The sequence below is a fragment of the Aythya ferina genome (genome assembly GCF_964211825.1).
Source record: "Aythya ferina genome assembly, chromosome: 9".
In the NCBI taxonomy this organism is placed as follows: Eukaryota; Metazoa; Chordata; class Aves; order Anseriformes; family Anatidae; genus Aythya; species Aythya ferina.
The window spans coordinates 23,325,901-23,351,448 of NC_140305.1; the positions used below are offsets into that span (position 1 = coordinate 23,325,901).

At 51.4% G+C, this 25,548-nt stretch overlaps 1 protein-coding gene and 1 long non-coding RNA gene across 6 annotated transcripts in view; one reads left to right on the forward strand and one right to left on the reverse strand.

Moving 5' to 3' along the window:
* Positions 1–25,548, forward strand: part of TNIK (TRAF2 and NCK interacting kinase) — a 139,097-nt gene that overhangs the window by 43,644 nt on the left and 69,905 nt on the right. For all 5 annotated transcript variants that reach the window (XM_084530180.1, XM_084530179.1, XM_084530182.1 and 2 more), the window contains 2 exons: positions 22,626–22,682; positions 24,976–25,101. In XM_084530180.1, coding sequence (XP_084386306.1) covers positions 22,626–22,682; positions 24,976–25,101 — 183 coding nt within the window. The remainder of the gene's footprint in view (positions 1–22,625; positions 22,683–24,975; positions 25,102–25,548) is intronic.
* LOC311441721 lies at positions 1,023–2,275 on the reverse strand. The gene is made up of 3 exons (XR_014696179.1): positions 2,056–2,275; positions 1,445–1,815; positions 1,023–1,279 (listed from the first exon to the last, which is right to left on the reverse strand). It is a non-coding gene; the product is annotated as an uncharacterized lncRNA (long non-coding RNA).

Consider the following 25,548-nt stretch of genomic DNA (forward strand, 5'->3'; position numbering starts at 1 on the left):
CAGTGAGATTGCAGGTTTCATCCCCTCCTTGCCATGCCTGGGACTGAGACCAGGCAAAGGTGGCGATGCTCGGCCCCAAACAGGCCCAAATCACCCCAAAGTGGGGTTTCCAGGGCATGAGGGTGGCATCTGTCCTGTGGGCAGTGCCTGTCCCCTCTGCCTCGCAGCCGGGCCGCAGCAGTCTGCCGGGCGTGCTGAGCACGGAGCATCTCGGCCGCTCCTTTCAGGGTTTATTATTTTTAGACGGAGCAGAATATGGGAATGTGCTGAGCCAGCTCCTGAGCCCTGCCAAAAAAAGAACATCCTTCAGGCCTCGTGTAACTTCCAGCCCTGTCTCACCGCACAAGAGATCCACCTGGAGCCGGTAAGCGCGTCGGGCACACGAGGCTCCTGTGCCACAGCCCTTGGGTATGAAAGGTATTTCAGGAGTATTAGAGGGGCTCTGTCAGAGCAAACACCAGGCTTAAAAGATAAAGCAGATGCTTCACACCCAGAGAAATGTGCAAGTCAGAGCTGCTTTGCATTGTCCATGGCCAAATTCCGCCAGCTGTGTTTGCACTGGGGTGCTCAGCACTTCGCTGGGCACCGCACAGATCTCTGGATGAGCTGGCCGAGCACACGGTGTCATGCCCAAAGCAGCTCCTGGTGTTCCTTCTCACAGTGTCCTCTCACCCCTGCAGCCCAGCAGCAGCTCGGAGCAGCGATGGCAGAGAGCTGGCTTGCTGTGAGGAATTCGAGGCTTTCCCAGGAGAGGGGCCGTGCGTGATGCACACCTCCAGCTATGCCGCTCTGTGCTCGGCCCCCGCAGCCCGCAGATAAAATCCTGGCTGGGAGTAAAGACAGGCACCAGAAGCACACCCGGGAGTTATCTCAGGTGACGGTATTGCCGTGATGAGGTACCCTACAAGGGCCTTAGCACATCACTTTGCTCCGTTATGAGGCAGCAGCAGAGGGCTGTGTCGGGATGCAGCATTTTTGTACAGCACAGTGAGCTCGGTGGGAGATAATTCGTTCTTTCCCAGACTGATAAGTGGCACTGAAAGTTTTAAAGTTGTAAAATTAGGAGTAAATTTAAAATGCCTGGAATAGAGGTGGCTTTCCTATGTAATATTTGTAGTACGTAGCAAGCAAAGTACTTGGAAGCTGTGCTTGTAGCCGTGATGAGGCGTGGGCAGAAGAAAAGCCAGGTTTGGAGAGAGGGAAGGTCTCCTGCTGCAAAAACTGGTAGAGCTGGGAAGGCTTTCTGGGTACTAGGGCACGCTCGGTCCTTTCCTCAGTCCTGAAAAAGATGAGGAAAATACATGAAGCAGGGCAGAAAATGCTGCCAGCAGAGTGCTGCCTGCCTCAGACAGGCTCCGTGCCAGGGCGGTGGGGCTGTTGGGGGGAACAGATCCCCTCCTGCAGCATCCCCCGCCTCGGGGCAGGACTGAGGGATTTAATCTACCCCCATAAGGACATCTGAGGGCCTGGGGTCACCACCGAGGTCACTGGGAAGGTGTTGGTGGGTGCTGGGACAGCGTGGGGACAGTGGTGCTGGTGGCCCCGCGCTGCTCCCGCCCAGGACGACTTGCAGGTGGCCCTGGGAGGGGAGCGCTGGCTCTGCGAGCTCGGCTTTCTCCTTGGCTATCAGCGTTTCCCTTCCAGGAGTGAATGCTTTCTGCCAGAAGAATGTTCCCAGCTCTCTTTTTTTTCCACTGGCTTTATGGAAACACTGCGCCTTTCTTCTCCTGGCTCCCCAGATGGTGCCTGCCCTTGCTGCACAGACTGAATTCCCACTTAGTCACCCAGCGGCTGGTCAAGCGCTCTTGGTCAGGACTGGTTTACATTAGAAAAAGAAAAAGAATATGCTTTCATGCAGATTAAACGTTTATTTTCCATGGAGAGGCCTGGCTTTGCTCTCACTTAGCTGCTTGGAGCACGTGCCTCTCGAACCCAGGGCACACAAGGGCCACCCCGCTGACCCCTGTCCCCGTGGGCTGGGTGCACCCAGCGTGAGCTCCCCAACCTCGCTGCCCAGGGCTTTTTAGTGAAATGCTTCAGGATTTGCCTTTTTACCTTTTGTTGTTGCCGAAAGGAACGTTTGTGGGGTGGTTTTGTTTTTTTTTCCAACCCATCTTTACTCAGTACAAGCCTGGAATTGAGCATGAAGGCGAATTGCCCAAGGAGGTGAGGCTGCTGCACCCTCCAGGTCGATGGGTGAGACCCTGCCCTGCCCCAGGGCACAGAGATCCCCAGGCTGAGCCCAGCCAGGTGTGACAAGGAGCAGAGGTCTCGGGGTGGGCACTGCCAGCAGCTTTCCCAAAGCCAGGTAATCAGAATAAATGAGACCCTCGTTACCGTTGCTGATGAGGGAACAGCTGCAAACACTAAACTCAATTAGATTATTGAACATCAAAGAATTAATATTTATGAGTCACGGAAAATAGGTTTCATAAACTGTGCTGCTTGCCTCTCTTTACCTTTCTAATCAACAAAACAGCTCTTTTCTGAAAGGTGCTGAAAGGGCCCCGCTTGCACCACTTATTTAACGGGTTGTAGTGAGCCTTGATGGGAAAGTGACCTAGTTCAGGTCCCCAGGGGCTGCTGCAATAAAAACGGTTCTGAGCAAAATGCTCTTATCGCCATATGGCAGCTTCAGGCATTGCAGACGGACGCGGTCTGCGAGCGTTTTGTCCAGAAATGGTGAGCTTTCGCTTAAATAAATACGTGGAGCAAAGCGTGAGAGGAGATGTTTCCATTCTTAGTGTTCTTCCCCGTGAACTGGCTGCAAAATAACTCGGTTGCTAGAGCAGGGAGGTAGCAGCGAGCCCTTCACCGGCCGCGGTTTGCTCTGCAGCCTGCCCTGGATAATGTGCTTTGGGGAGCTGAAAGCCTCCGATGGAATAGGCTCGGTTCTGCAGGTGCAGAGCACTCACTTTTTCCTTATAAGCCCAAGCCCAGATTTAATTGCTGCTCTTCAGAAGTGCAAAACAAGAGAATGTAATAATTAGAGCTGTCAGGGTGTCCTTTCTTTTATGCTGATGCTGACATTAGCGGGTTTCAAGCCTATTTTTAACCTCTGCAGCATCGAAGGCTTCGCTGTGTATTTTCAGGCTGAGTTTGTTTGTATCGAACTTTGCAAATTGGAAGTAACCTAAACTGGAAGGGGTGAGGCTGGGCGGGGGCAAGAGGAATAACTGGATCGAAAGAGGAAGGAAGGAGGAAAAATGAAGCAAATTAAATGCAAAATATGCCCATAAATTGTTTCCACTTCGCTGTGGATTTTTTTTTTCTTTTTATGGGCCTGCAAAATCCTCTCTAACTGGATGCTAAAAAATCTCAAGACACAGAGCACTGAGAGCCTGGTAAGATAAATATTGTGCTTAACGTAGCTTCAGAGAATGCCCTGGATGCTGCGGGCAGCGAGAGGACCATTTTTCTGCTTAAATAGCTCCAATTTTAGCAAAGTTCACCCCGTGACCCCTCGGGGGGTTAGCCTGATGAGCCAGCATCTGTAAGAGGAGTGATGGAAACAAGGTAGGATGTGCCGTGCTGATTCAGCTCTTAGAAATACGTGTAGTAAATGTGTCTGTGTACCAAAGGGTACCACAGATAGCCCTACGGAGGAGCTCTGTGCTTGCTCCTCTAAGGGCTGGGGTTTGGGTTTGCCGCAGAGGGAAGTTCAGGGCCCTTTCTCGCAGAGCACAAGGTGGTATTTCTGGCAGGATGATTTTTTTTATTTTCCAAACGTGTTTTTTTTAAAGTTTCTCGGCACGGGGCTCTGGTTCTTCACTCGCCCTGCTGGTTCCTTGCGTTGTGCTGCTGTTCCTGGCCCTTTTCTTCTGCAAGTTTTTGACGGCCAAAACATGGATTTCTAATCCTAAAATTACAACCTGCCCTTTCACGGCGCTAAATCAGTTAGTTAATCTCCAAATAGTTCCCCAGCTCCTTGTTAGTCACTTTGCGCCATTAAACTCTCGGCCAAACCTTTATCCAGGCATTAAAGCGTGAATATTGAATACTCCTGCTGCTCTGAGCCAGCTCTGAACCTGGGAACCCCAAACGTGGAAGGAGCAGCGTTTTCATGAGCCTGCTGCTCCTGTCTTGTCCCTCACCTCTAACATCCCATGGCAGGGTCTTGGGTTGGTGATATCTGTGGGCTTAGGAGGGTGAAGTAGAGCAGAGATTGCTGGATTTGGGTTTCTGACCATGTCCTGAGCCACCTCCCCAAAATGGTGGGTGATCTTTTACACGTGGTGATCCCAACTTTCCTCATACATGGGTGAAAATGAGACATCGGTGCTGTAAACCCGACCTGGGGGCAGAAAATTCTTCCCTTGAGGCTGGCCAAAGGCCGGTTCATCATTTTTAACCATAGTTACCTCAGGACCAGGCTCTCCCCAACAAACTCAGCTCCTGAGCCGTCCCACGAGCTGTTTCTAGAAGCTCTCGACTTGCAGTTACTTGCTCACTGCCTTTTTTATGGAAGAGCAAACCAGGACCGTGCTATTCACCTGCCTTATATTTTTCTCCCCCAGCATTTCTGCAAGCACCCGCACTGATAAACCTGGTTTTCTTTGTATTTATGTCCCTCGGTTGATCGAGTACTCCCCTAATTAAATCCAGATTCTCTCACTGCAGTAACAAGCGAGTTCCCTGAAAAATGGGAATCTTTACGTTTGCCTATACGGTGAGAGGAGGGGGTTGTGTGACAGTGTGTGACAGCAGCGCCGAGTGCCACACACGTTATTTCATACCCAGGAGATGTTCTCAGCCCACCTTTTTGCCCTTTTTTCGGAGCGTACCTATTCTTTGACAGGACAGGATGATTCGCAGCCTTGGAGTTGCCGTTTGTCCGGTTGCCATTCCCTACGTTAGGCGTGCTGCCGCCTTGCTGCATCACCCCGTGTTCCTGTGCATGCTTTTAGCTGCTTTTTGCTCTTCTCATTTTCATTTCTTTTGTGCCCGGGTGCCACAATAGGAGAAGCAGGGGTGGGCAGAGGAGGAATTTGCTCCGTGAGGGTTTCGTGCTCTGGCCGGGGCAGCCTTGCAGAGCCCCCCGTGCCCTCTCCTCCGTGGGACCCCACAGCCGGCGGGGAGCTGCAGGGGGGAGGAAACGGGAAAAGCTAAGCGCAAGAAGGGGAGGAAGATGGAAAGAATGAAAATAAACAGGAGAGGGGAAACTAGGAGCAAAAAGGGGGGACGGGGCAGGAAGGCAGCAAGGAATGGGAGGAAGCGGGGGCTCGCGGGGCTTCGAGAGCCGGAGAAAAGCAGCTGTCAGTGCTACGCTGCAGGAAGCCCGAAGTGGTATTTTTAGGGACTTTATATAAATAATGGGTCTGGGGGAGGAGGGAGAGGAGCGACTGCTCTTCCCACCGTCTGCTCCACGAGGCTTTGTGGCGCTTCTGGTTTTCTTCCTCCCAGCCTCGCGACGTGCTGAGCGGGGAAGAGGCGCTCACAGCCCCGGCCCCATAGTGCCAGCGGGGTGTCTTGGGGTGCCACCTGGGTGTCTCGGGGTGCCACCTGGGTGTCGTGGGGTGCCACCTGTCCCGGGGAGCCACCCTGGGCTGCTGGCGATGAGGAGGGCCCAGCCTGTCTCCTGGAGAACTGTTTTGTTCACTCACCTGTTCAACAGCAGCTCTCCAAACCAGCAGGCTGGTGCCGCGGGACCAGGCTGGCTTTCTGCAGGAAGGGTGTCCTGTAGGTTTCTAAGTCAGTGTTTGCACTTTACGAGGCACTCATCTCTCAGCACAGGACAGGAGAGTAACCTCTGGTCAGCTTGGTTTGCATGGAATTGTTCAGGAAACGTGGAGCTTCCCCTGTTTGGAAGGACAAGGCTGCGTTTTTGACCTCCTCATTAAGCTTTCAGAGGGAGAAATGGTTTCGCGTTTCCTCGAAGTGGTTTCGGGCTGCCCAAGAGTTTCAGGGGAGACAAAGATCTGCTTTTGTGTTGTCACATCAGGTGTCTTTCATTCCTGCTTCCTGACGCGGTGTGCAGCAGAACTGGGACACGTTTACATTAATGCACAGCGCTGTGCTTTGCTGATGCTTTATTGAGGCAGGTTTCAGAGGCAATTACTGAAGGCTCTTCCCCTGTCCCCATCTGCACGTGACACAGGCCTGTGAGGGTGACCATCATTTATCACCAGCGTAAGCCTTTTCGGGAGGGCCAGGCCCAGCATTTCAGGACAGCTGAGAACCACACGAGGCTGCTGCATGCCCCAGGCACGGGTAAGGAGCTCTCCCCAGGCTGCAGATGCTGCTGCAAGCTCCTGCTCCCAACAGCTCCCTTCCACGACCACAAAACCCACCTCCCCGTCAGCCTTTCCTGCAGGAGGCAGCCCGGCTTGGCTCAGGGGAGCTCAGAGCGGTGACTGATCTCTCCAGGCAGCCCTGCAGCGACGTGGAGGCGCTTTGTTCCCCCTCTGTTGCCATTGATCTGCAGGGATTTGTTTGCTCCCATGCTTGGTCTGTCCATGTTTGTGCTTTGAGATCCTGGAGGGCCCAGGAAAGACACTGCAGGAGTTTTGGGGAGTGCGTGCAGGGCAGACAGCAGCTCAGTTATTGCCATCTCTGCTGCTTCTTGATCCGAAAGGTACCGGGAGCCGCAGCCTTCAGGGAATTCTTCAGCTCAGCTCTGCCTGTAGGAATTTGGGAACCTGGAGGAGGGAAACAAAATGTGAAGAGCTTAAAAAAGAAAGGAAGAGAAAAAAGAGAGAGACTCGCAGCACCTGTACCTGAGCCAACTCAGAGATTGGCATGTCAGAAGTTTCGATGAGGGCTCATTCTTTTGTCTGGGATTGCTCACGTGCCTCCTTTGTTGGAAGTGCCGGCGCTCACAGCTTGTAGGCAGCGCCATGAGCTGGGACTCCTGCATCATCGCCTCTGCTGCCGGCACTGCCAGGGGCTGCACTGCTCGGCCACATCGCTGCTGAGAGTGTTAACCACAGCGATGGCCGTGTCGTTAGGTGGCCAGGAAGCGTTTGTGGTGGCCTTGTGGTGAGCCGGAGTTTCACCTGGGTCAGCCTGCCCTAAAGGCACCCCGATGTCTGTCCTGGGGGAGCCTTGAAAGCCGGTTCCTATAGGAACGGTGATGTGGGTCAGGATGCTGTCAGGGTACCCACAAAGTGGCCCCGAGTTTGCTGTGGTGTGAATCTAGCCCATTTGCCGTTGTCTCCACTTGGCAGAGAAGTCTCCCTCCTGGTTTCTGCTTTTTTAAGGATGATCCGCTGTGCTTTGCATGTTAAAAACGCGTGTTCCTATTCAGTATGAACTCCTCTTCGGGGTACAAAAGCAGAGTCTTGTAGAGGAGCTGCTGTGTTCAGAGGGACCCGCGTGCTGTTCTGTGATGCGAGGGAGCAAACACCTTCCACGAGGGCCAAGGTTGAACACGGGGAGAACGGGAGGAGGAGGATCTGATGTAAAGATGTGGCCAGAGGGTTGAGTCCATCACCTCACAGTGCCCCTGCTGTGAGCATCCCCTGCTCCTCACAGAGCTGAGCAGGGCCAGCCGGGCTGTGTGCTTTGCCTGTTGTCTCCCAGCTGCCTTTGCCAGCTCGTGGAAGTATTGGAAATGAAAATAAATCCCCAGGTGGTATTCCTGCGGCCAGCACGGAGCCGCAGCTGGGTGCAGAGCAGCAGGCGGTCTGGCAGGGCAGTTCTCTGCTCGCGGGGCAGAGGGCAGGTTGCAATTCTGATGGCATTTATGCAGAAAAACACGTGTTGAGGGTCTCTATCATTTCTGTAGGCATTTTTGGTGCAGCTCTCCCCCTGCATTGTCAGCTTCCCCTGGAATAGATCAGTAGGAGCTGAGTGCCTTGGTTACAGGTCGGGTTGCAGGGGATGAGAGGAGCTGGCTGGCAGGAAGGGAGCTCTCCTTGATCCCTGCACGGCAGCGCTGCCTGTGATCTGATAGACAAGAGCCTGTCGTGTCCTGAGCCCTCTGCAGCTATCTGGGCTCGTCTCTGCGCTCCGTGCTGGGGAGCTTCTGACACAGCTTCTGCCAGCAGCAACTGGGGTCCTGCAAGAAGGGGGGGCAGGAGCAGGGCTTGAAGTCACCCTTCACGTGGGTCTGGAGCCAAACTTCCTCAAGACCCAGGAGCATCAGAAGGCAGAGGCTGGATTTGGAGCCAGCCCCGTTATTGTAGCAGCCACGGGATCCTGCTCGCTGTTTGGCACGAAGGGTTGGGCTGTCCCTCCTCATTCCCCATCTCTGTGCCTTCAGCTCTGCTTTTCCAACCCGTTTTGCAGGCGGAGGCACTCAGAAGGTTTCTCTGGAGCTGCTGCGGGTCAGCCGGTCCTTGTGCCTGAGGCGGGGGGAGCCAAGTGGCTTCGGTTCCCCTTGCACACAGGGCTTCAGTGTGGTCCTCACCAGCTCCTGGGCGAAAATCCTCTCTCTGTAAGGCCGGGGCTCTGCTGCTGTGCCCGCAGAGGGGGCGACCAGAGCTCAGGGGTCTGCTCCGGATAACTTCATTTCATTTTTCACCCTGCATCTTCCTGCCAGCGTGCTGGAATCGCTGATGAGCCGGCGTGGCTCTGCGGGGCCAGGTCTGCAGCCTGCAGCGCCGTGAGTCATCTCCTACACAAGAGCGGGTTTTAATTAACGATTTCCAGCGCACTTTTTAAGCAGTGGTGTGGAAGCTCTGTGCAGGAGCGTTTGAGTCACAAACGTAAAGCTTCGTGTCCTTCGCCGTAAGGCTGCGGGGAAGACCAGAGGCTGTAAGAGAAATTTCAGAGTTTGTCCCGTGCCGGTGTTTGTGAGCGTGGCTGGGAGCAGAGTGCTGCCGTGTGAGGGGGAACCCCTTTTATTCCCAAATGTGCTTGCACACCATCTCCTGGGCCTGGTTTGGGAAGCTTTTTGCAGCTGCCATCAGGCACTGTTGCAAAACCCCCTGCAGAGCCTCACAGGGCACATTTCCCCTCATCCCGTAGGATTTATGGTCCTGTGGTGTGTTAAAATACACCTTGACTTCAGGCTGTAACACAAAGGGCATTTATACAGCCTGTTAAAGGCATCAAACTGCCCCCAGCTGTGGCTGTCAGGAGCAATGGGCAGACTGGCAGCTTCATTTTGTGGGAGCACACAGCGAGGGCTTTCCCCACTCCTGCCGTGGGTTGGCTTTTAGGGAGCTCTCAGTTACGGATGCCCCAGCCCCGGCACACCGAGCAGCAAAACTAACTGTGCTCTTGTCCTGCAGCCAGCTCCCACTGCTGGGAAAGCTCCTGAATTTTTAATCCGAGTCTGTCTCTGACACACTGGCTGCTTTTAGTGCTCGGCCGGCATCGATCCTGCTGGAGAAGGGTTAAAAGCTTGCGGCGGCTGCTGGCGGGGCGGCATGTGGTCCTGGGGGTGCTTATGGAGCAGTGTTTTATCGCTCTCTTTGCCTCAGCACGGCCGAATCGGCCGCTCGGTGCTTTGGGTTTGGCTCCTTCCTGATCCACCCACAGCACGGCGAGAGCTGCGCACGGTTTGGGTGAGCTGAGGGTCCCCGTGAGGGCGTTCAGGTTTCCACCCTGATCTTCCTCCAGCCCAGTACCCGGCTGTCACCCTCTGCCCGTGCTCAGGAGCTGTCTGTCTGCCTTGGTTTGCTTAGCAGCAAGAAAAATCCCTGCCCTCAGATGGCTCTTTAATGGCTGGATGCCCTCCTGCTTTCATCGCCAAACGTGGGCAGTGGCTGCAGTGCCTCAAGTCCCTTACCTACCCGTGGCTGTGCCAGTGCTGGTCGCCCAGCACCGAAGGCCGCAGGGGCACTCGGGGCTTTCTGGCTTCCTCCCACTCCTTCCTCAGCTGTTTTATCCCCGTGCAATCCCCGGGATGGGTTTAACCTCCCAGTGCTAATCCCAGGTCCTCCTCCTCTCCTCGCTACCAGACCTCCACTGGAGACGGGTGCGTGTGCCCGGGGGTCTCTTTGCTTTGTGGGGTCCTCTCCTGCCAGCTCCTTTCCTAGCAAACCCCTCGCACGCCTCTCTCCCTTTGCAGAGCTGCTTCTGCTGCTTTTTGCGGAGAAACGGGGACCTCTGAGCCGTGGCTGTGCAGGGAGGAGTTCGTTTTGTGGCTCTGTCTGGGCAGGCAGGAAAAGGCCGTGGTCTGGCTGTGTCATTTGGTAACTGAAGGGCTTTGCCTGGCGGTGCAAAGGTAGGAAATTCCTGCTGCAGGGGGAAAAGTGAGGCTTGGGAAGAGAAGCTGGAGAAGCAACGCAGTTTAATCTGCTGATCAGCTCTGTTGATCCCAACCTGCAGGCTGGCTCAGAAGGTAAGCCACAGCGGGGCTGGTTGGCAGCTGAGGCAGAAAATCCCTTCCTTATCCCAAACACAGCGGTGAACGCGTGTGTGACATACGGAAAGGAAGTATGGGGATGAAGGGTCTGAATGTCATTTCGTGGGCTCCCTTTTCCAGTAGGATGTTCTACATTTTCCTTCCCTGACTTGCGTGAAGCAGCCAGAGGGCACAGAGCTCTTGCTGCAGCCCTGTAGAGGGGTGTTAGCATGGATATCACATACATGGCTTTAGCCAGGGCTTAAATAATAAATCTGCTCTTAAATCAGAGCGCAGGCACTGCAAAATGTTTATTGACTGCTGGCAGTAAGTGACCCGCAGTAGGCCAGGATGGACTGCGAGTTGTCACAGCTGCTCAGGGCAGACAAAAGCCCTGGAGGCAACTCTGGCTGAAAGGGAGTGTGCTGCCCAGCTGCCTTGAAGTGCGTGAGATCTCAAATTGCTATTTGGGCTGACACAGACAGAAATGTGCAACTTGGGGTCTGCAGCATCTTGAGTTACAGGGTCCTTGGGCTTAGGAGAGCACCTCAGCCCTCGGCAGCACTGGATGTGGGTTCCTTCTGTCATTCTCCCACTTATTTTCCTAGCAGTGAGATCTAAGGCACCCCAAGATTGATACACGAAAGCTCCTGGCAGCTGTGGCATTTTATCCTAAGCCCTGTGAAACCTAAGCTCTGCTACCAGCTTGCAGGTGGGGGTGAAACTGGTGAGAGCCTCGTTCAGCTGCCTTGCTGCTCTGCTGGGGCACCTGGGTGGCAGAGCTGGCGAGAGCCAGGGTGGGACACAGGAGCTCGTCCTGGGTCACTGCAGAGGTTTTAAAAGAAATAGAGAAACAGAGGGGATGGGAAAGCTGGAAGGGAAAGCAGGCTGGGCTGCTCAGGCAGCTTGGGTAATTCATGTGGACGTGGCCATGGCCATTTTATGCCACTGGCAATTCGAGCACGAAATGCAATGGAAGTCCTTCATGGAAAACCACCCACAGCCATCGAGTTAAACTTCCTGGATTAAATGGTCAGCGGCAATCACCGAGAACAGATTTGGGCTTGCCTTCCCAGTCAGTGTTCCTTGCAGAGGGACAGCTAAAAGGTGCGATCGGTGTTGTGTGAGGAGTTACCTGCTGGTGTCTGCACCGCTCTGTCACGGTGCCTGCGTGCAGGGGGACATCAGATGCTCCTGGTGCTCGGAGAGCCTGGTCCTCTCGCTGCATGCAGGGTGCCCGGCTCATTTCTGTGGGTTTTTGGCATTCTGCCTCCCAGGCTGAGCCGTCAGCACCGGCCAGCTGTGAAATCACTCGTGGGTCACAGTCCAAAGAGACATCCTTTAGCGGCGGCAGAATATTTTACAGTGCTCTCCTGCAGGTACTGGCTGCGAGCTGTCATCCGGCCCTCTCTCATCTCTGCTGGGTGCAGGGGAATTGGGAGCATGAGCATTAGTTCTGTGCATGAAGGGCTGTCTGAACATAATTGCCACTGCCTGCAGTATCATTAACTCTTAAAAAAAAATAAAAAATCATAGTCAGGGATGTCAGTCAGCTTCCAGAACTGCTGCCTGAGCACTACCTGGCTCCCCTATATCCCCTGCTACGGGTCTGGCTGTCCGTGCCCCGAGCACTCCGGCTCTCAGGGGTGCCTCTCCCCGCCTTGTTGTTGGTTGAAAATCCACCTTGCACTTTACATGCCACCTCCAAAATTGGATCTTGCTACTATGAAACTAGAACCGGAGCCAAGCAGATGGCACTGAAGAGGTGTTTCAAGAAACCACATTTCCATCAGCATGTGTGGGGTTTTCTCTGCAAGGGCCATTTTTTTTTTTCCCCCTCAGCCATGTGAAAGCATTACTGATCTGGGGCCTGGATTAAAGAGCAGGTAAAAGGAATGCAGAGCTGTTCGTTTATAAGAATCTAGGTGTGTGTTTACCTGCAGCTTTAGATTGTTTTCCACATTAACATTTTGGACACTTTGGTGCCCCTGGGCCCTGTGGAAATCCCTCCCTCCGGTGGCTCCCAGGAGGTGGGAATAGCACAGGCTGTGCTGGCACCCCGGCTAACTAACGAGCAGCCTGGTAATTACAGGAAAGGGCACAGAAAGCTGCCAGCTGCCCGGGGACATCCATCCCTGCTGGCTAAATCCTGGACGTGTTGTGGTGCCCTGCTACTCGTCGGGCTGTGAGGCCGGAGGAAGGCCCCAGCCATGGCCTGGCCCTTTGGGGGAGGCCATGTCCTTCCCAGGCCGCCCTCCAGAGCCCGGGATCCTGAGGGGATCCTGAGGGGATCCAGGCGGTCCCGGCACACGCCGGATCCCTGTGGGCAGCCCTCTGCCCTCCATGGTTCAGCATTTCCCAGCTGGAAGGAGCAATCTGGTGCTGCGCTCGGAGCCGCGGCCTGCGCGCGAGGGCGCCTCGCGGGTCTCTTAAATGGAGATTTAATTCTAGTTCTGAATGCCGCGGCGCTGAACAGGCACCGATACGAAACAGAAGCACAGTGGGGGTGTTACAGGGTGGTAATGACATGGCTGTCATGAACTAATGTTGCTGGGAACAGGCTGTGCTGCCGTCTTCCAGCCGCCAAAGTGTGTGCTCCCAGCACGGGGAGAGGCGCAGGAGTGGGGGGCAAGGGGCAGGCGGGCTGTGTGCTGCGGGGGGCTGAAGGCCTGGGGGGGCTGCGATGGCTCCAGCGATAGCCGAATCCATCCCTGCCCTCCTCCATTCCTCAGATGCTCCTTGGGTTTGCTGGAAAACCTCCTGCTGCCTCCTGTGTGGGACCAGCTCTTTTTTCTGTACTGCTCTGTGCTAGGAGCATCTCTCCTTACTCCTTCGGCAAGGTTGCCTCAGTTTTCCATAGGCTACTCCTTAAATCTTATTTCTGTGTGCTTGCTTCTTTGCTGCTGAACAAAGCACCACCTCTGCTCTCAAAGCAATCATCTCTGCTCCTGTCTGCTCCAGGCTGTTACTCTCAGGCACCTCACCTTCCAGCCCAGACCTGCTCTTGTTGGGGCTTTGCCGTCCTTTAGGTGAGTGGGGTTTGCTCTGGGCCCTGGCAAAGCCCTGCAAGATGCAGGAACACCCTGCGGTCTGCTCCACTGCAAGGTGTCTTTTGACCATGAAGTGCAGCTCTTCAAACCCTACAGCTTCAAGCACTTGTGGACGATCTGAGGCTGATGTAGGACCTCCTACGGTCATGGCTCTATCCATGGAGGAGGGAAATGTCTCAGTTCTCCCTGAGCCAGATGAAGGGCTGGTGTTTCCAGTCCCCTTTGCTTGAACAAGAGAAGGGATGGCACAAATGCAGACTTTGGGCTAAGGGATGTGTTTCGTTACCGCCTTGCTCACCTATGTGCTAGAGTGTTATTTTTAGAGGTGAATAATATGCTAATTTAACAATTTAGCTCGGTAATCTAATAATCCTGCCTTCTTTACTTAACGTCAGCCCTATTGTGGAACCGCTGTAATGGAATTGCAGCTCTCCCAGCTGCACGGCCCCGATCAGAGCCTGAATTGATACAGCGGGATTAGAAATACTTCAGCCCAAAGGTCGGCTTTGTTCGGTCAACACAGAGCATTGGCTTGGCCTTGTGCAATTAAAGACGTCTGGGCCAGGAGAGGATTTATGCCTCTCCGAGGGACAGCTCTGGTTGTTCGATCCAGCCTGAAGTATTAATAAAAATGCCCAGCATCAGGGAACAAAAAAAATAATCCACTCTGTTTTTGTTTCTCTCTGATTTTTTTGAACATTTTCCAGGATTTTACTACTTAAAAGGTTGGAAAAGATGACAAATGTGAGGGAGGATCGGATATGAGTAAAACTTGCGCTTGTCCTGCTCAGTGAAAGTCTTCTGCTCTCCGAAAGCACCCTGTGGGGAGGGCAGCAGCTTGGCTGGAGGGAAGGATTCGTGCTCAAGCTTGCTGCAGGAGAGGCCTGGGCAATAGAGGAAGAGCTCTGGAGAGCCCCTTTGCCAGCAAATAATACGTAGAGTGATTACATGCACTTTTTCATCTTTTTCATGCTTTTTCCATATTGGCGTCAAAATGTTTGAGATTTGTTACTTCTTGTCTGCAGCTCGGATTCATGAAAGCGATTTCAGGAGGTTGAATTTCCCCCAAGTTCAAAGGAATTGCATCACGTTAGTTGTGACCTTTAATGCCTTGGGTCGACGGGGTTGCTCTGAAGCTCTGAAAGCTGTTTGTGAAACCGAGCAATGACGGAGAGGTGGAAATCCATGAAATCGAAGGGAAATGCAGTGTCATTGTGGCTGCCTGTGTCACGGTCATGCTGGTTCTCTCAAAAAGGGCAGCATGAGCTCCCACTGAAAATGGCAGAAGTTTTCCTGGGGTGTTTTGTCACGGGGCAGTGAAACAGAGCCACGTTCTGGCCCGGGTGCAAGAGCTGGTCCCAAATCCACAGGGTGGTGGTGAGCCCACTCGGGCTTGAAATTCCCCTGCAAGTAACTGAGGCTAAAGTGCAAGCAAGAGCAATAGGGTTTGGGCCGTGATTGCTCTGATTAATTAAACAGATATTTTGCTTTTGTTAAAATAAACACGTCCCATCCTATTACATGACTCATTTCTCTTATGCTGACCTGATATTTAGACTATCTGATGCTTTAATTACTTTCTCAAAGACGTGGATGTATTTCAGATAAGTTTTAAGAGATGTGCAAGCCAAGTGCAAAGCTGAGTGCATAGTTTATAAAAACAGCTTCTTTTAGGGAGTGATGAATTTTCATACTGGGAAAAGCCTGTTTTTCCGTACATAAGTATTTTAACCCCTTTAAACTTTATGGAGTTTTTGTTTTGTTTTGTTTTTTGTTTTGTTTTGTTTTCTGCGCACCCTCAATATCCTTTCCAATGGGAAACTGAGAAGTCTATAAGCGTGCCTCTACTCCGTAAAAGCCAAGTGCGAGTCACGCTGGGTGCTATAAAATGGTCTAATTTAATGCAGGCTGACAGTTCGGATGCACATCCAGCACTTTGTAATTTCATTGTGAAGCGCACTCCAGTGTTTGTCAACACGGGTGTATTTTAGCGGTGCTGACGCTTAAGTGAATTTACTGAATATAGACCCACAGTGCTATAAAACAGAAGCAATGATTCTTGCAGATATCATCCCATAAACGGAGAGCCTGCTCTCTAAATTTCCCCTTTATACTTAGCTGGGGAGCTCTGCAAGTGCCCTGTAAAACTGCTGCCTTGCTCCCTGCCTCCCTGCGCGGGGTCAGAGCGCGGGGGTGCTGCAGGGTGAGATGTGCCCGGCCCCGTGGGATCTGCATGAGCTGCTGCAGGAATCTCTGTTGGAAGACGAGCTTCTCCCTGGTTCCTCACAATTGCCATGCAACTGGAGCAGAAGAGAGGCCGTGGTGGGCCTGGCACACAGCATCTGCATCGCTTATCTTTGGGCACCCAGAGCAGTCGAAACCGAGGTTTCAGTCCCGAGAGCAGCGTACGTGTGCGTGCTGTGATTGCCAGCCTGAGGCTTGAGAAGCAGAGCAGGTTGTAAAATTGTTGGGTAGCAGCCTCCTGGTCCTTCCCAGGCTTCTCCCGGTAAATGTGCTTCCTGGGATAGCACTTCTCCCAGAAAAAAATTGCGTGCAATTTGGGGCGTGTTGGTGCTAAAGTGCTTTTGTGCTAAAAATCTTGGACTGAGTCCCAAAATTGCCTTGAACTATGGGCAAACTAGAGATTGGTAGGAGTGGGAGCAGAGACCCGTGGGAAGTTCTGGCTCATCGTGGGAGTGCTCCACTGCAGAAGGGCTTGAATGTAGAAATAGAGTCCAGGAAGCTGCGAGTGCCCTCCTGCTGTCCCTGCAAACCCCTTCGCAGTGTGCCTGCAGAAACAGGGCTAAGGAAGGGTTGCCACAGGTGGTAAATGGTGTGGGGACGCAGGAAAGTTAACTGGTGCTGTCTCACCTGGCAAAAACTCAGGTGTCCCACACCCTCACAGTTGCAGGAGTGTCATTTTGCTGAGACTCCTGCACAAAACGGGGTTTTCCTGGGCTCTCCTTCCTCAGCTGCGAGGGTGACTCCACGGTCTGTTCCCAGCAAGGCTGTCGCCGTCAGAATTTCTGAAGCGCCCTGTAACAGCACCCAAATGCCTCTTATTTTAACGTTTCCATGTAACGGGACTAATGGCATTGTGAAATGGCTGGGTAGGAAGTGTTTGCCTTCAGAGCATTAAGGCTGCAACATGGGCACTCCATTAAGTGCCTGCTGCGGGGATTATGCATGCACGGGGGTTTGGAGGCAGGGAGGGGACATCTGGAGCAGAAGGAAGCAGGAGCTTCACCTTTCACGAGAGAGCCACAATTCTCTTCGTGTCCTGCTGGTTTCAGCAGCTGGAGGTTCATATATTTGGGTGGACAAATAGGAGCAGACAGTGGAAGTTAAGTCGAGTGGGGTAAATCTCTGGGCACGGAACGGCAGGTGAAATTCATGCTCTTGCGAGCAAACTGCAAAAATCATCCTCTTTCTGTCCTTAAAGCTATGGGCTTGAATTTTGGGCCAGGATAGGTGGTTACTGCGTACAAAGGCCAGGGAGCTAACCCACTGAGCCCGCCTTGGCAGCTTTGGTGCCTCCTTTTTCCCTTTGGAAATCTGGGCTGGCTCAGGGGGCTCCCCCGTGCCACATGTGCGAGACCTCCGACGGACACTGTCGCAGGGAGGTGCCCTGGGGAGCATCTCTGCCAGGTTATGCAGGCATCCCGAATGCTCGAGGACAAAAGGCATCATCGTGTGTCACAGCAAGTGGCCTTCCTCTGTTGGGTTGAGGCTGAGCCCCTCCTAGAGCCCCAGCAGCCTCAGCAGCCTCTGCTGTTTGCCCACACACGGGTAAACCTCTCCTGTGGACTTGGAGCAACCCCTGCCTGCTGGAGTGCTCTCCAGGTAAATGTTTCTATTTGGTAAATAGAAGCCTGAGTGCATCAGATGGGCGTTTAAAGGCGTTTAGCTGTGTTCCCGTAACATGCTGGCCCATTACGTTTTATGGAGTGTGAGGGCCACAACCTCTGAAGAAGTGCTGCTGGTGCCTGCTTCGCTCACAGAAATTAGTCTTAATACTTGACACTATCGAGTTAGTGATAGTTGATATAACATTTTGAAAGCAATTAGGAGCAGGAATTTATGCTCAGATGAATTTTAATTAAAAACCATTGCAGCTTTCAAGTTCACACTTGAATAATCTTGAGGATGAAATGTGGGTTTATGCCCAAGTGAACCTTGACAGCAAAGCCAGAGAGGTGAAAAACGCCTTAGGAGCTCCTATTTCCTCCTATTTGTTTTACAGCATCCCAGTCATCATGGTGTCTGTAGCACAGGGCTGAATTTATGGAGATGAAAGCAGATCTAGCTGTTCAGCCAGGATGTAACACAGCCAGATGCCAAACCTGCTTTGGGGACAGGAGCAGGGAGGTGTTGGAGAACCTGTTGTGTGAGCAGCTGGCAATTGGCAGGAGCCACCCCAGGGTGTCCCCAGCCTCAGAGGGGCAGCTCTGGGCACAGAGAGCTGTAGGACAGGCAGGGTGCTGCCTGCTCCATTGGTGTGCATCCTGCTGCTGCCAGCTCCTTCACTCCCCTGGCATAAGAAATCCCAACCTCAGTTTTGTATCTCCCCTAGAAACTTGCATTTTCAGCCCCAGAAAAGCCAGTTCCTTCTTCTTCTTTTTTATTTTTTTTTTGAAAGGTAAAAAAGAAAAGGCGTTTTTGTACCAGCTCCAACATCTATCCGCTCCGGATGACCCTCCAGAGGCGTGATGAGCCACTGTAGACACTTGTGTGCAGAATTAAAAAGCTTCAACCAAGCGGGGGTGGGAGGGTCATCTGGAAGCGTTTGAGTATAAAGCCTACGATAAATAATATTCCAGGAGATAATGCTGTGGAAAAATCCAGAACAATGCAGGAAGACAAAGGAGGCAAGAAGCAAACTGTTACAGATTGCTGAGGAGCAGATCCCTCCTGTCCGTGCGCAGACGGGGTTGGAGGGCCCTCAGCATAAACTGATGGCAGCAGGCAGGGGGTGGGGAGGGCATGGGGAGGGCAGGCGGCTGCAGCAATTGCTGGACCGCTCTCCCTGGACTTGATTTACTCCTGTCACCCCAAAATGGTGGAGGTGGTGTGGTCTGAGTGCTCGGAGTGAGTGGTGGGTTTGGGTACCCCTGCTGAGGAGGATGGTGCTTGTCCTGAAGGCTTTGCCTCTGGACACGTTCTCCTGTGGCCCCAGGGGGAGCTCCCAAGCACGGAGGCACCAAAATCATGGAGAAATTTTCAAAACTGAAAGAGTTTCTCTTCAATGTCAGCATCTGCAGTCCTAACCCGCTGTTTTAACCCACATCCTTGCTTTTGGGGAGCAGAGCCAACCTCAGGAGCACATGGGCGTAGTGCAATTGGGCTCGCTTGGGTGGTTTGTAAGAGGGGTCTCTGCTCCAGCATTGCTTTAAACGAAAATGTCGGTGAGTTTTGATGAGTGGCTGGAGAGGTAAAAACCACGTTATTACAGAAGCTTTCTGGCGCTTTTCTTGGTCAACCTTGCTATCCCAGTCCCCGTTCGCAGCTTCATTACAGCAGTGCAGAGTTCACGCTGGCCAATTTAGCACTTGCCGCACGTTAATTATAAATTTCAACCTGCCTTGGCTTCGGGAGCAGTGGCACGCGTTGCTGAGAGCAGCCTGGCAGCGCCGCTCAGCCCGGTTACTTTGGAAACAAAGCGCAGCGGCAGCAAGCCCCAGTCCTGCCGGGGCAGGGATGCTGGGGCTCGTGGTGCTGCCTTTTGGGCACATGTGCCTACTTCTGCACGGCCAACACGCAGGATGTGGTTGGTGATTAATGCTGTCAAAAGGGCTTGTTGCTGGCATGAAATCTTTTAATACGTACAGTTCTCATGCTAATTTTGTTCCCCTATTGTATCTATCGCTTTCATTTTCAGTGTCTCTCTCTAGCCTGTCTGTGCTGTTTGCATCCGAATTACAACACCAGAGAATGCCTGCAGTTGTATGAAAATGAACTGGGTTTCTAAATTCAGTGAAACCATCATATGTAGCAAGAAAGTATCAGTGCTGAACACCGAGTATCTCACATTGAAGGCAAAGATTAATTGGTAACGAAGGGCCAAGTGCTCGTGCTGTGCAGAATGCGGCAGGGGAAGGTGGAAGAGGAGCTCGGCCCTGGCCCCGCAGTCTGTTCTTCTGCGGGGTCACCGCAGAGGCACCTCGGCATGTGCAGCTGGAACGAGAAACGCCCTGCAGAGATGGAGCTAAACAAGCCATCCCTGCAGACAAACTGCATGAAAAAGCAAAGCTTTGTTACCAGTTCCCAGGCTAAATGCTCTCCGCTTTGCCTGAGTTTTGCATGAGTAAGTGTCCCTCATGGTTTACATTAACATAAATTTCAAAGTGTTTTATTTTGTTTTAGTAAATGTTTGCGCAATATTAAGTTCTTACCTTCATCTGTAAATATTTGGGAGGTGTGCGGGGCGTTGGTAGAGGGATGGGGCTGGGAGCCGGGGCATCCCCATGTCTATTCTGAGCGCTGCTGTTGGCTGGCTGGGTGACCCTGCGTGCTCGAGCCTCGCAGTTTCACAGCTTCAGCATTTACCAATCTGTGAAATAAAAAGGATGGCACCTGCTCTACTGGCAGGGCTGCTTGCAGAACTGAGCTTATTGATGTTTATAACAGCCTGTGTAGGATCTCTGGGAGAAGGACGGTGTGGGCACCCGCGGTGGTGGGGTTTTTGCTTGGGGTACCCTGGCAGCGAGGAGCATCTGCACCCAAAACACCCACACTGCCCAAGGGGTGCTGTAAGGTCAGCCCCTGCTGGGTCATCAGCAAGGGCCTAGATGGCCTGGGCAGCTTTCTCAGTGGCTTCTCTGCTGGTCTCTCCATGTTATTTTTATTTACCCTCACTTTCAGTTCTTTTTTAAGATTGAAGCTCACACTGCAAAGTCACTAGCAGACGCTGATTCATCTTGAATTTGGGTTTAGCAGGCAGCGTCAGCCCTATAGCTACAACCGTGCTACTATCCCACTGCAAAATGAAAGAGGGACTGTGCTGTCAGTCATGCAAACACCGCAGACAGGAGGGAGTTGCAGTCAGTGCCACCCCCGGGTGTGTGCTGGAGCCACATGGTGACCTCCAGCAGGGAACGTGCACCTGGAAGGAGAAAACCCAGTGGAGAACTGGGAGCCCCAGTGCTGTGCTGTGGCTCCCAGTGCAACACGTCCTGCTGCCAGCAGCCTGCTTTTCCCTGCACCACATATTGTGAAGAGCACAAGCAGGGTTAACTGGGAACATAAAAGAATACAGGCAGCTTGAACAAAGCCTGGTTTTGTGCAAAGATATGAGGTAGCCCTGAGTTTAAAACATATAACAAAGAAATCCTTGGACTGTTGAACCTTATACAGATTTTTCCCTTTGTTTGGCTCATGCAGAAGCCATTAAGACCCTGTAGCACCCATTTGAGTTCAACCCTGAATTTCAGAACCGTTGACCTTAGCGCTGCTTCATGAATTGCTGCATAGGGATACTATATGGTCACATGCCGTGCCTAAAGAGGTTCTGTGAGATGCATCATGGCAACGCTAATATCTCTTTCTTCTGGCTGCATAGATAGGCAGAATGAAGTGTCGGTATGTCAAATGAGGCCAGGTGTGACTAGCGAATGCATGACTTGAAATGCCATGAGTTGCTTCACCTTCTCCTTCCTCCATTTTATTGAGGAGTCGATGCTCCGTGATTGTGTTCCCCTGTCCCCTGCTGCTGCTCCGCCGGCTTTAATTAAAGATTCAGTAAGTGTGGGCGCTTCCTGGCTGAGCAAACAAGGATGGATTTAGGGAGGATTTGTTTTTGCAGATCATGCTGTCTAAATAGATGGTGTCTCTCCTTCCCATGGCTGTGTCAAAGGGATGCTACAGCCATGGCCCAGGGTGAGGAGGCTCAAGGAGGCGTGCTCAGGCTGGGCTGCGTTTTCTTTTACGTTGCATGTTTTAAAATAAAGCTCTTTTCCCGTTGTTAGGACATGCAGTTGCTCAGGCCGTATAAATTGCGTTATTAAATGAGTAAGGAGCCCTGCTGGGTGAAATTGGCTTCTTGGTGAAGGCAGAAATGTGGAGCAAGCGACGCTGTGCTGCTCCTCAAAATGGCTCTGCGGCTGGGCCTGGGCCTGCGCTGAGCGGGCCGGCTCCCCGTGTGAGGGGGGTTGCCATTTAGGAAATGTTCTTTTTGTTTTCCTGTTTCTGCTGTTGGACAGCTCTGTGGCTTGTCCCCTCCCTGTGGTGTCCTTGGTGTGCTAATTATAACTGTCATGGAGGAGGGGTTGCTGTCCCTTGTGTCCTCTGTGCAGTGTCCCACATGGCGGGGCCTTGGGGCTCTCCTGTGGTGAGGAGTGGCTGCGAACACAAGGTTGCTTCACTCTACCACCTCACCGCCAGTCATTTTTCCACGAGGATTAGTGTAGATGAGCAGTTTCTTCCATGCTTTGCTAATTTTTCAGCAAGACTTTGTGTCCCCACACGGGGCTTCTGCTCCATGCTGGATCTCCAGCATCTCCTAGAGATGGGCCTGCCTGCCTGGGGTCACTGTGGTGGCAAAGGAGCAAATCTGAACCTAAAGATTCTCTAGCCTATTCAATGAGGCATTTTAAAAAATAAATATTAATGGACAGTGCGTATAATGGTTTGACATCCTTTCTTGGTGTGAAGTGGAGCCTTGCTGGGTGTTGGGGTTGGTCAGGCACGTCAAGGCCACATCTGCCTTCCAATGGCCTCCACAGACAGGGTGTTCTTCAGCACCAAGCTGCTGTCTCTACAGTTAACTTTACTGTTGGTGAAAGAAAATTCAAGAGGATTTTCCCAAGAGTTATTATTTCCATTTGGAGGTTTTCAAGGATTTGTCCCGTGGGTGCGAGCAGCCGACAGGCTCATGTTGGAAGTCCCTCGTGCCTCCAGCTGGGTGGTGGCTGTTGCGTGTCCCCAGGTCTGTGAGAGCTGAGGCTCAGCCGAGGACACGAGGGGACTGCAGTCAGCATCGTATAAGTACCTCCGTGTATTTCTGTAATCACAGCTCCACTAGGCCATTTACAGCCGAGTCATGGGCTGTGCTCAGGAGAGGCCTGGAGCTCTTCTGCATGGCTGAGCATTGAAGGATATTTCCAGCAGTTGTTTGCCAGGAAAATACAACAAGCAATGAAGGCCCCTTACTAATTAATTGTAATGGCAGGAGGAAGGGGAGGGAATTGCTTTCCCATCATGGCTGCTGTGAAGATGCTCTTGAAAAAGCAAAAAAAATGTGTGAAAGCTGCCAGAGCCAGGAGATTGTTTAAAGATATTGCTTACTGTGAATGAAACATTGCCAGGCAAGCAGAATAAACAAACTTTTCTATTTTCTTCTGCAGGGTCGTCATGTTAAAACAGGACAGCTTGCTGCTATTAAGGTTATGGACGTCACCGGGGTAATGTATCTTCCTACTCCTGCATTGTTGAATTGCCAGATAAGAGGGGAAGGGGACTGCATGTTATAATGTGGGGATTGTGGAAGGCCTGTATTCCTGGGAAGCAAACACACTTTGAGATGATTTGAGATGTGCCATTGAGAGTTTGTGTTTTTAATAAATGTGGGAGAGGAAAATGATTCTGGAAGAGTTTTGAGATTAAGTATTTTTGTGCTGGAACAATGAAGCATCCTGTTCCAGCAGTGGCTCTTTTGAATGGATTAATAAAATCTAAAGAAAATTGTAGCCACACAATTCTGGATTCATAAAACGTGTTGTGTTTTTTTTTTTTTTGAAATCCAAGTTTTTCACCAAAAACCTTCAATTCACCAAAACTATCTGCAGGTGTTGTTTTGAATAACTTTATTATGCAAGATAAAGTACTCCTTTTGTATCCTATTGATCCAGAGAAAAAAATGCAGCACCCTGGTTTCAGCCTGGTTTCTCTTTTGCAACTTACATCAGACTAAGAGAACCAAAAATTTACAAATTAGCAAACAAATAGCAGCATTTAGGGAAAAAAATGGCTTTACCATTTCCCTACGGCCACAGAAAAAAAAAAAAAAAAAAGTAAAATTGCTATGATCCCTAAAAGCCTAAACAGATGCATATAGGAAGGTCACATGAAAATGTTCTTTCTTGAATAAGATTTTAATGGGAAGTACCATTCATCTAGTTTTGGTGGGAAGCAGGCTGTCAGGGAATGGGCAGACCCATCAAGCATAGCGCTTTGGCGTGAATGACTGTGAGATTCCCATGAGGTAAAGTGTGAGTTTACAACAAATTTAAGCTGAAAAATCAGAATACTCCTTTGGGGCCAAAGAGGGGCTTAAATTTGAGTCAACACTTAGTTTGGTAGTTTTAAACTATTGTCAGTTCAGAGGTGAGACCTCCAGGGACTCTGAAGGAATGCCACGAGCCCCAAGTCACTGCCAGAAAGCTGCTCAGAGTAGGACCGGGCTTGGGCAGGACTGGCAACGACCACAGGGAAAACTGAGCAAGCCCATGGCATAGTAGAGGACTGACTGTGTTTTATTGCTGTTGATGCTGAGGTGAGATCTAGAGCCAGATCTAGGGCTGTATTCTCCAGCCACTGCAGGAGAAAACTCTCTGTTTTCTCTAGAGAGACTGACACCACAGGGGGATGAGAAGACCTGGCCAGTGGTACCCAGGGAGCTGGTGGGTTTTGGCACTGACAGCTCCTCATTGCCTCCAGCATGGTTGAGCATCCAGTTGCTTTCTGAACCAAAGAGCTTCAGTAAAAAGAAAACCTCCAGGGCCTGATAAATCAGTACATTCCCTGGTTCCCCAGGCAAATGAAGACAAACTTGTTGAGTGCTTGAAGGGAGGAGGTGCTAATGGTCTTTCAGAATAGTCCCCAGGTGTTTCTTGTAACCCTTGGGTCAGTTCCTCACCCTCTTTGGCCATGATAGAATTGGAGGTCATTTATACAAGCTTCCCTCCTTTTATTTTTTTTCTTCCTCTTCACTCTTCTTCCCTGAATTCTCTCTGAAGAACTGTAATCATAAGTCATTTTTCATGGTAGTTTGGGAAGAAATCTGTGTTTCTGGCTTTGTTGTGTGACATCTGGTCAGGGAGCACTGGTGTTTAAGAGGAGCTGCATCTGCCGTTCGGCTGATCACCAGGTCCTCTTGTCATCTGCTGGGTTGTAAAACTGAAGGCAGGATGAAGCAAGTGGGGGACAGAGGGGACATACAGAGAGAAAGAAGTGACAGTCCTCCCGGTCCTTTTATAATAACACTCATCAACATCAAGGTGCTAACTACTGCTCCACGGCCTGTGAAATTACAGCTGTGCAAGGTTTTCTAGAAAAACGTCCTGGTGGGCCTCTTGACAGGTCTAAGAGCTTGTGCTGATGCACTACCGGAATAGTGCAAGTGTGGGTAAGCTTCAGAGCAATGTGGTACAAATGTAAATTATGACGTGAATTAAAAAATTCAGTTTGAAAAGGTGGGCTGAGAAGATGTAATTTGCGAGGCCAAAGTCTCCAGTCCAGGTTTTGTGTTCCCAGGCCTCTGGTGTCAATGACATACTGCAAAAAGTGACTGTAAAAAATAAATAAATTAAAAAGTAAAAGGAAACTGAGGGGAGAGGATGATCAGAAATGGGGTGTGTGGAAGTTCACCAGTGTAGCAAAGAGAAGCTGGAGCCTGTGAAGTGCTGTCTCTCAGTGTCGCTGTTTTTTTTTTTTTTTCTTTTTTTCTTTTTTTCTTTCCCCCCCCCCCCATCCTAGGATGAAGAAGAAGAGATCAAACAAGAAATTAACATGTTAAAGAAGTATTCTCACCACCGAAATATCGCTACGTATTATGGTGCTTTTATTAAAAAGAACCCACCGGGAATGGATGATCAGCTCTGGGTAAGTTGCTTTCTTTTCTTTGAAAATAGCTGGGTTTTAGCAAAACCACTTTCTCTGTGTTACCCGCTTACCAGCACCTGTGTTACACAAAATACCTTTTTTTTTTATTGTTATTTTCAAGTAATGACTTTGAAAAGGCTGTTCCTGCGCTGGGAAATGCTTCTCTGTTCTGCTGCAAAGTCTTTGCAGACGAATGATTAAAACCATTTTTGTTCTGGATTGTCATTAGCAGCATCTTTGTTATAATAATCAATTGAAAACTAGTGTATCCTACGAAAATAAACAAATGCTTCAAAAACAGCTGGAAGGAGAAGGGAGCTTTGCTGGGAAGATGGAGGCTGAGAGGCTGGGTGGGGAATGCTGCCACTCCTGATTCCTGCCAGCTCTCAGTATTGTTTCTTGTGCTCTGTGTTGCACAGAGGCAGTGCAAGGAAATGAAGAGAAGGG